We start from the raw sequence: 10,416 nt of genomic DNA on the forward strand, positions 1-10,416 counted from the left end.
TGAAGGGTTTTGGACACATTTGGACCGCACACTGAAAGTTGAGTAACACTGTAGTAGATGGATGAGCCTATCTTAACATATTTATCTTCTCCTTTGTTATCTTTTTATTATTGTTTTCATCCCTTTATCTTCATGTCTGTTGCTGCTGGTCCCTGTGAGTTACCAGGCATAATTTTGTTATATGACTACAATGACAAATAAAGTGTGTTATGTCTCACTGGCAAACATTGATTTTGGTTGTTGATTGACATTATCTTGGTGAACAGAGCCTCTCAGTTAAACTTAAACAAAGCAGTTACAAAAACATCAGAACCCGATGTGTAAAGTTTAACTCAAAGTCTTCTGTACAAACGTAGAAAAACACACACACACACACACACACACACACACACACACACACACACACACACACCAGGAAAGGCCAGTAAAATATTTGCAGACAACAGTGCTCTTTCTCTGCTCTAATTCATATCATGTTGTTGAGCTAAATTCAGTCTGTGGGTGGAATCTTTTCCATCCAGTAAATCCACAGGTGTCACCCTGGTCTTTCACCTGGTGTAGTGGAAAAGACTGGCATGGTGTACTGGAGCCCCTGAGGCAACAGTGATAAAAGTAGACACATGCAGACACAATATAGGTCATCAGAAAATGCATGGTGTTAAGCTGTGTATATAAATATCTGCTGTGTGTGGAGGGTTCATAAGCTTCACTGCATTTACAACGTGACTGGAGGACTTGTTGTTTTAGGAGTTTGATCTTGACCTGAACCTTTACAGAGCTGAAAAGATTTAATGCACAATAAAGCTTATTTTCATAAAACCACTGAGGAATGCATATTTCAAAAAGTTACTTTTTCCCCCCTAATATTTTGATATCCTTCTCCACAAAAAAAATCTCTTAAATGAAAAATAATAGAGTGATGTTCTGATGAAAATGAGCCTTTCTGGCTACCTCTGGCATATTTTCATAACTGTTATTAATATGTGCTGTGCCTGTCAAATTAAGTAATAAACTAAACTTATAGCTGTCCTTTTTTAGCACTTCTACTGATTCATATCAAAAAGAAAATGGTGTTTGTGTTCAGAAACTCTTTGCTTAGTTCAGAAATATCCAATACATTACTAGAAGTGCTCTATTGATATGTTTAGAATAAATTACAGATAGCAAGTGAAAACTATGGTAAGGCTATTTTCACATTTGATATTATTCTGTATGAGCATATGATAAACTGGAAAAAGTGTTTGCTTTCCCACCCACCATATGTGTGCTTCACAACTTCATGTGTACAGAGCCAGACTGAACTATTTCACAGCCCTCCCACCTCATTTTTGTCTGCATCATCATTCATTGAGGAGTTTTCAGTATTTCAGAATTTAGAACTAGTCTGGTCCAGCAGAGGGCATCACTGCTCCTGCACAGAGGCCCGTTCAACAGAGACGCCTGCTTTCTTTGCCTGAACTCTCCAGTTCACGCTCTCTCAGTTTTTCCTGAATTTATTTGCAATGAAAGACCAATATTCTACTGTTATTACTCACTAATGTTTTACTAAAATGTGCATAAGCTGCACTTCTCAAACAAATGAAAACAGATCATTCACTGTTTTAATGACAATATAAACGCACACAGACACACACACACACCCACATCAGAAATTAAAAACATAACTGATCATTTTACGATTGAATAAGGAAACTGACATTTGTTGGATTATATTATGGCAAAGTATAAAAATGGGTGTGGGCTGGATAAAAAAAAGTAATTTGCAATTAAAGATATCAAAACAAACAAGGCCTGTGGGCCGAATCCAGTCCAGCACCTCCATTAGTGTAGCTCACGAGAAGTGTCAAAGAATATAATGCTATTCCATGTACATGGAAGTCCAACTACATGTCCCAGAATGCATTCCCATTTTATAGACACACTGAACGTGTCTAGCTGCTAGTGACACTCTAGCTATTAATGATTAATTTATTTTTAAAACCAATAATTATAAAGAGGAAAAGTATTCAATATGATAACAAGTGGATATATTTGTATAGTTCTACATTTACAACTGATCCTTTGACGGCAGCCAGAAAGCTGATTTGGGCTGATTTGAGTTTGATGCTCCTGTACAGTATACATTATACACTGCCCAATTAAGGAGACGAGGATGTTACACATGACACATGACACAGGTATTTAATACTTTAATAATGTCTTGACAGAAAAACAGGCTAAATATCTCTGAGAACACTTCAAGTGGAAAACAGCTGTGTCAGAGCAAACAGCTGCCAGAAGACTTCAGAGCACATTTATTTACACTGAATAAGCAGGGTTTCCTTCAGTGCTTCTTTAATAAACATGATGAGAAAAAGAGTGAGCAGTTACAAACCAGATGTTACCCCCATGACATAATTCAAGGTGTTCCCTCCCTGCACGTTCAAGGCCGCAGTCAGTGATGGCCAGCCAAACTGCCTATTTAAGGAAACCCATAGTCTTACGACAGAAACACTGGCTTTCAAAATCTGCTCTGCATCTGCTCACACAACTCTCTCCCTCATGTCTCCACAGCCTCCTCTAAATGTTTAGGCCCCCTTTTCTCTAAATAAGGCAGCCTTATCGTAGTTCCTGTCATTTCTGCCTTTTTCCCAAACATCCAGAGCGGCGTCTGTGGCAGTAGCAAGCTGCAGCCTGTGCATTCTTTTGCCTTGTATGGAGAAATGGCCTGGCCTGAGATGTCTTTGTATGGGACAGGGCGGCCTCTCCATTGGCTAGGCCAGAAAGGGGAGGAGACCCACAGGGAGTCTGATTCTTTAAACAAACTTTCCAGTAGGACTGCCTGCTTCCCTTTCGCACTGCTGTGTCGGACCAGGACAAAAAGGAGTTTGAGGGGACTTCTGAACATTTCTACCTGAAGCCAAGGTGAGAAAAAAGTTGTTCTTTACACCTGGATTGCATAAAAGGTTAGATATATAGTGTTAAAGTGTGTTTTGAGAGAATTCTGTTTAGATCAGTGGAACAGTGCTCAACTGTCAGAACTGAGAGTGAAGAGGAGGAGGATTGACTTACAGAGAGCCTCTGAAGTGGATCTTTGAGTAAAGTTGCCAGATCTGCTACAATACATCTTTTTCATCTGTTGCTCATCAAGGAAAGAAACATGTGGGGGGTGCTTAGCTTAGATGCTTGTGTGTGTAATGCAGTATGAAAGTACTGTATGGGGTGTGTTTACTTTCATCTCATCACTACAGCACATTAGACACAGGAATTTCTGAATGCATCTGACCCATTTACACACACACACACACTCTTAACCACGCAGACATAGACACTTCTGATGTCTTTTTATAGGCGATGAGAGCTTAAATTCCACTTCACCCTCTGTTTGCTTTTGGAATTCCTGACCGTTGGTCTTCTCTTGAGTAGTGGTGACCCGTGTAACCTGGACTTAGGGTGAGGAGATGATAGCTAGACTGACTGCTTGATGATATCAAAGTGTGTGTGTGTGTGTGCGTGTGTGTGTGTGCCTGTCCTGGCTGGACTGAGAAACAGAGGAGCTTTGTCATCCCGATGGATAAAAGGGTCCACAGAGGAGCAGTGGTGGACAGAGAACAAATACAATTAGTCATTACAAGCCAAGCTGAGGCACGTCAGCCCAATGCTTACGCTGCTGGAGTCAGAAATAGTTGTTCTCTGCCTCTTTTGTGAATCATTGTTGATTCACTCTCTGCAGTATAATGCAGAGGATTTGTAGCTGTTGTTACGTCATTGGAAATCATTTTTCTTTTCTTGCATCCTAAGTTATGAAATAATCACACCGGCCAAAGAATTTGTCTTATTGATTACTTCAGTTTAACCCCAATCAGCCTCTCTCTCAGGAGACAGTACCTTGCTGTATCACTGGAGCCAAACAGGAATGCTCAATAGAGATAACTCAACTCAAAGGGCTGATTACCACTTCATTTGAGCCCCAACAAAATTCTGTTACAGCGACACAATTGGAGCGAAAATTGCTGCAAGCATCTGCATAATGAAAATGTGGTGTATTGTGAGAACACCTCACCATCCAGCCCTAATCAGATTGAGGAATTCCTCTGTTCCCGAAACATTACATTGGAGCTAGATGCGGTTTTGTTTCCAGCTTCCTCCGCGACTGTGAGATGGAAGGGCTTCAAGCCAACAACACACATACACACACACATACACACACACACACCTTCCAGATTTCTTTCATTTTGTTGGCACATGAGGGGGCAGATGCAGCCAAACAGTAGTCAAATGAAAGAAAGGACAGGTTCAACATGTGTGAGCAATGAAACCACCGCTCACAAAACTTCATCTTCACTGACATTCCTTTCCTGGAACCTTCATACTAAGAACTCAGACATACAGATCCATTTTTGGATATAATATCTTCCTGTACAAACGCTATTAAGGTTATAAACTCTGGACAGAACTGATGCCTGTCATACTGATTTGCATTGGCAATAGAGGTTATAATTCTGCTGAGTGGTGCAGTAGAATTCATTTGTGTAGAGATCAGCAGAGGAAGAAACTTTTATGTACTCACAGAAGAAGATTTGAGATAAAGAGATAGGCAAAGCTGCTCAACCCTGCCTTCACCAGCTTTACTGTGAGGCCTGTGAGCAACAGAGACACACAACTCAAGTGTATTAGATAAAATAACAGACAGTGTTGCAAAGTGCACCTACAAACAAATTTTATGGTGAATAAGGACATCAAAGAGCTATTTAGTGTTGTTGTATTCAGTGTTACTGTAATATGCTATGAATATATTAATGTACAAGTGTATTTTGCTGACAAATGCAGTAATGCCTTAAAAAGTTGTTTTTTATATAAGAGAAACAATTTGAATTTGTGATAAATATTTGATTTTTTTTATTCCAATACAGACACAGGATGGCATTTGTTGGCAATGTTGGTTATTTATTCATTTAAAGGTACTACAGGGAGTTTTCACTGGTTATGAAACAGCATCAGCTTAATAATGATTCTTCTATACGACCTACATAAGCGAATGAGACCATCCACGAGACAACTGGCTGTTTGTAAAAAGTTATTCTTAATAACCATCACCAGGTCGGATTCTCTGTGAAATCAGATGAAACAAGCCTGTGCTTAAATTTTCCCAGGCAGAGTTACAGTGGGTAGTATGTTTATGAGTTAAAAGGGAGCAAGATGATGATTTTCATTTAGATAAATTTGTTTTTGATGCTATATTTTGTGGTGATGACGGTGGAGACACTACTGCTTTTGTCCACAGGGGCCTCTGAAATCAACAATTAGTTGAGCAGTTCAGATAAAATCTCCTTTTCAGTGGTGACCTGGCCGAGAAGACAGCAGAGTTACATGTCAAATGCACGTTGACTAAATAAATAAAATACAAATACAAACCATGACATTACAAGTTGTACAGAATAACAGACTGTTGTTCATGCAGCAACAAAAGAGGTCAGTTGAACACAAAAAAAGTCGACACAAGTGGCAGCTTTAAGCCTAGCCTACTGTTGGATATAAGATATTATTCTCATCTACTGTAATGTGCTACAAAATACATAAACATAGAGGTGTATTTTGTGGCTAAAGTGCAGAAATGTGTTCAATTTTGTATTATGATTGTACGAGGAAAAAAAAACTACTTTATTTGAATGTGTGGTAGATATGTGAGTTTTTTATTCTAATACTGACGCAGGATGACATGTAATGGCAATTTTGGTCATTTCTTTATTGAAGTAATTAGGAAATCAAATTTTAAGGCTTCAAATGTATGTAATGAACTACTCTGCCTGATGAACATCACATCTTAAATACCTGAACCCACTGGTGTTCAAAACTCTTAATTTTGTACAGAAATAATTTATAATCTGTCTCATCTTTAAACATACTACAAGGAGTTTATTTACTGGTATTAAACAGCGTTTCAGTGTAATACAGATGCCATTATATGAGGCTTATAAGCAAATGACTCCAGCAGTGAGAAAATTGGTTATTTCTATATGGTTATTCTTAACGCCTGCCACTGGGTCAAATTCTCTGTGAAATCTGATGAAACGATTCACAGCGTGCAGACTGAAAGAGCCTGTGTTTACAGTTTCCTGGGTGAAGTCACAGTGAGAAATACATTAGCCGGTTAAAAAGAAGCAGGAGGAGATTTTTCTTTGGATGATTTTATTTTAGGCAAGATATTTTGTGGTTATGGCAGTGGAAACAAAATCTCCAAAATCAGCACAATTTAACAGTTCCTTGTTGTAGCTTTAACAAGGCCCGTTGAGGAGATTTGAGTTGCCATTCAAGATGTTCACATGGTGGCCATTTTCCTTTAACATCACACTGAGGGTGGAAAACTCAAACGCTGTTATCAAAAGGACGCTGTTGTACTGCTGTGTTTCAGGTTGCGAGTTGTAGAAAAGAACAAAATTGTTAGAATTTCACCATTTCCAGATTGATCAGCAAATGAAAACCAATGAATAGTGAAAATCCAGAGGGACATATTTCAAGCTAAAACAACAAATTTGATAATCCATTAGCTTCCATTAGACAAAGGCAAACGTTAGCATTCAACCACTTCCTAGCTGACATTACTGTTTGGTAGTGCTAGCATACATGATACGATAGGGGAAGCAGTAAATTCATTCTTACACTAATATTTCAGTATCAATGTCTTCCTGTTCTGTCATGTAACATTATCAGGAGGTTAGCAAGAAGGTGGTTAATGCAAACTTGTTTAATGGTAGCTAATGAGTTGTCAAATATGTTGCTTCACTTTGAAATATGGTCTGATGTCCCTCAGAATTTTCTCAATATATTGTCTTTTCAGTTGCTAATCAGCTGGGAAGCAGTGAAATAATAACAACAGTAATTTGTCAGATTTCCTGCATTTACAACCTGGAACGCAGCCGAACGACATTATCAGTTTGATAACAGCAATTGAGCTTCTCACCCTGAGTGACGTCAGAGAAAACTGACTGTCTTGTGAATATGATGAATGGTTTTTAAACACTAACATTAGAGAGGAAGCGACTTGTCTGGACATGGTCATCACTTTGAGATCATCTCTGGTTACAGCTGTGCAACAAAAAGCAGAGCACACCTGCATTTGACACATATTGTTCAACTTAAGTCTAATATTGCCGACATAGTTCATTGAGTAAGATATCTAACTGTGTGAGTTAGTGCCACACATTATTCACACCACCTCAGCGTCTCTCGGGGCATGATGTCATACTTCATAGGTGACTCATCGGCCACCTTCACCTGCTGCTGTTGGTTGGGTAAAAGACAATCACAGAACACACACACACACACACGACAAATCCTCGCAGACCTAAACGTGAGTGACAGGTCTATTTGTAGAAGGACCTGAAGTTAGCTGCAGTGTGCATTGTGGAGGCCTGTCATTTTCACACCCATCACTGTACCTGACATTTAGGGAGTGTGATTCTCTCTAGAGGAAGCGAGAGGAAAAGATTCTCCTGCTTGGGGCAAATGAAAAGAAAAAATATGAAATAGCTACTTGGATGCTCTGCTACAGTTTTTTTTTTTTTTTGACAGGGTTGTCATATAGGGACAACATGATTTTTACACAGGTGTTCCTTGGACCGGTCACAATAAAAGAGATCCCTAAAATGTGCAGTTATATCTTGAAAAAAAGACATTTATTAGGCAATTAGCTAAGGCTGATTCACATAGGGATATACCCTTTTTTCCCAAGAGGGCAAAGTCATGACCCACCCTACTCTGCCTCTAATTAGCCAGTATTTGTTGCCTAGTAAATGTCTTTTTTAGTTGATAATATTGCATTCATGTTAGACACCTGTCAGGTGGGTAGATTATCTTGAAAAGTGCTCACTAACACGTGTTTCAACTAAAAAGGGAGAAAAAAGAAAGTGTAGTATTTGTATTTTTGTTGAATAGAGCAAACTCATCATTTGAAATGGATGCTGAAATCAGTGTTCATGTTAAGCTGTGTTAACATGTTGTGGACGGGTTAGTGTAGCAGATAGCAAACATTAAATCCTTGTAAACTAGGAAACCTGAGCAGAAGGTTTTTAGTTATGAGCTTTTCTTTTTTTGTAAAGCTGTGGGAATATAAAAATATGGCATTATAAACTTTCCATATACATATACATGAATATAAAACCCAACTTCAGCATGTAGCCCTCACATAAAAAAATTGAGTAACCAGTAGCCACTATCATGTGGCCTGAGGGACCAGTTAACGTCTAAGCTAATTTTAACTTTGATGTTAATGGAGAAATACTAGAAGCAATTAGCATCTAGAACTACAGCATAAATGTTATATTAAAAAGACTGCAAAATTATCACTGATATATATTATATATAATAATAATGATGATATTGAATAATTTATATAATTAATATTGTTATTATTAGTTATTTGGAGAGCCTGATATTTCCTGAGGTGGAATGTGGTGTAAAAAAAGTTTGAGAAGCACTGCTTTAATCCATGAATCATGTGTTCTGAATGTTCACAGGCCCAGACCAAGCCGCCACCATGTCGAGCAAGCGTGCCAAGGGAAAGACCACCAAGAAGCGCCCTCAGAGGGCCACCTCCAATGTCTTCGCCATGTTCGACCAGTCGCAGATCCAAGAGTTCAAAGAGGCGTTCAACATGATCGACCAGAACAGAGACGGTTTCATTGACAAGGAGGATCTGCATGACATGCTGGCCTCTCTGGGTATGCAGAAGTGTCCTCACTTTGTTTTTATGGCTAATGTCAAGAGTCTGGCACTGCTTTTAAAGGAATACTCCACCTATTACTACATTATCTTTTCCATTTTATAATGCCTACTTATTCTTCTGCAGTTACTTTGGTGAAAGTAACACAAGGGTAGTGTAATGCATTAATCTACACATACAATAACATTGTAAAGGAACCTATTACTGTCAAAAAAAGTAATTAATAGTTATTATGTAAATGTACACCACATTTTGAAAGGAACTTACCCAACACTGTTTTTAAACGTATGATAGACAGGCTTTGTAAGGCTTGGAGTGAAGTATTTGAAAAATGTGAACATTTACCAGGGGCATGGGGTCTTATGAAAGGTGATACAAGAACTGCATTATGGGAAATAGCATAAAAAAACACTTCCTGGTGCTGTATAGTCCCAAGAAAAGGCCTATATATGTGTAACAGTGTTGTCCTTCCTCAGGTAAGAACCCCTCTGATGAATACCTGGAGGGTATGATGGCTGAAGCACCAGGACCCATCAACTTCACAATGTTCCTCACCATGTTTGGAGAGAGGCTCAACGGAACAGACCCTGAGGATGTCATCCGCAATGCCTTCGCCTGTTTTGATGAGGAGGGATCTGGTGAGTCAGTGTAAACAAAACACTGAGTACATCATGGCTCATTGGCAGAGTTTGAAGCTTCATCTTCTGTTTTATCTGTGTCCAAGGTGTGATCCACGAGGACCATCTGAGAGAGCTGCTGACCACCATGGGCGACCGCTTCACGGATGAAGAGGTGGACGAGTTGTTCCGTGAGGCGCCCATTGACAAGAAGGGCAACTTCAACTATGGAGAGTTCACCCGCATCCTCAAACACGGCGCCAAAGACAAGGATGACGAGTAGAGGAGGAAACCAACTGCCTCGGGCCTCCTGCACACATACTGCTCCACAAATCAGTCCCCAGTTCCTACCTTTAAGAGCCTTACAGGTTCAGGAGAAATTAAGAATAGTATATATCAAAGTCTTTTATAAATTGTGTTACATTTATTTAGATCTACATGAAATGTTAAGACATGTTTAAGAAAGATGGGAACTTGGGATTAATTTGGAATCCACAGAAGTATTTTGCAGTACATTTGTACCATCATTGAAGGTTACCATGAAGACAGGTGTATCTGCATCTCATAGCTACAAGTCGACTGCCACTAGATGGTTGCAGGGAACCTGGTTGGACTTTTGAGATGCATAAAACACCCTTTATGTGTGTGTGTGTGTGTGGGGGGGGCGGATTTTGGACTGCCACATTCAGTGCTTTTTACAGTACCAGCAATGTTTACCTCTTCCTGCCAATTACCCAACACACCTGCACAAGCACTGCAACAAGTCTCCTTATCTGTAATATTTGTATCCCTGTATGTTGGATAAAAAAAAAAGATCATTCTGATTGTTTGTATTAAAAGTGACAAGTCTTTCCACTTGATGAAATGGTTATTAGAGCTTTTAGCTTAAACTCAGAGCTGGTTGTGTATTTGTCAAAGGATCAAGTATATCTGTGTTGTTGGAGGAATTCAGTCTTGAAGTCGCTCAGGCAAATAAAGTGCGTTTATTCATGCCAGTCAGCCCAAAAAGGTGTTTGGGGCATTTTTAAGTTATTGTAGTGTTTCTTTCAAATACGTGTCTACAACTTACATCATATGATCAAATTTTACTTCAATCAT

The 10,416-nt window shown here is 39.1% G+C and overlaps 1 protein-coding gene across 1 annotated transcript; it reads left to right on the forward strand.

Annotated features, from left to right (window-relative positions):
* Positions 1–2,746: 2,746 nt before the first annotated feature.
* On the forward strand, positions 2,747–10,173 carry myl9b (myosin, light chain 9b, regulatory). Its single transcript, XM_084730373.1, has 4 exons — positions 2,747–2,904; positions 8,496–8,699; positions 9,178–9,339; positions 9,426–10,173. Exons 2-4 carry the CDS (start codon positions 8,516–8,518, stop codon positions 9,599–9,601), a joined length of 522 nt encoding a protein of 173 aa, XP_084586499.1. The 5' UTR covers positions 2,747–2,904; positions 8,496–8,515; the 3' UTR covers positions 9,602–10,173.
* Positions 10,174–10,416: the final 243 nt, after the last annotated feature.

Source organism: Lutjanus erythropterus, chromosome 2 (assembly GCF_056507025.1).
Source record: "Lutjanus erythropterus isolate fLutEry1 chromosome 2, fLutEry1.hap2, whole genome shotgun sequence".
In the NCBI taxonomy this organism is placed as follows: domain Eukaryota; kingdom Metazoa; phylum Chordata; class Actinopteri; order Lutjaniformes; family Lutjanidae; genus Lutjanus; species Lutjanus erythropterus.

What these genes read in the sequence shown, in the direction of transcription:
- myl9b (XM_084730373.1), top strand. Translation starts at nt 8,516, where the DNA reads ATGTCGAGCAAGCGTGCCAAGGGAAAGACCACCAAGAAGCGCCCTCAG. An exon ending in TGACATGCTGGCCTCTCTGG is followed by an intron (nt 8,700 to 9,177) that starts GTATGCAGAAGT and finishes GTCCTTCCTCAG; the next exon opens with GTAAGAACCCCTCTGATGAA. An exon ending in TTTTGATGAGGAGGGATCTG is followed by an intron (nt 9,340 to 9,425) that starts GTGAGTCAGTGT and finishes TCTGTGTCCAAG; the next exon opens with GTGTGATCCACGAGGACCAT.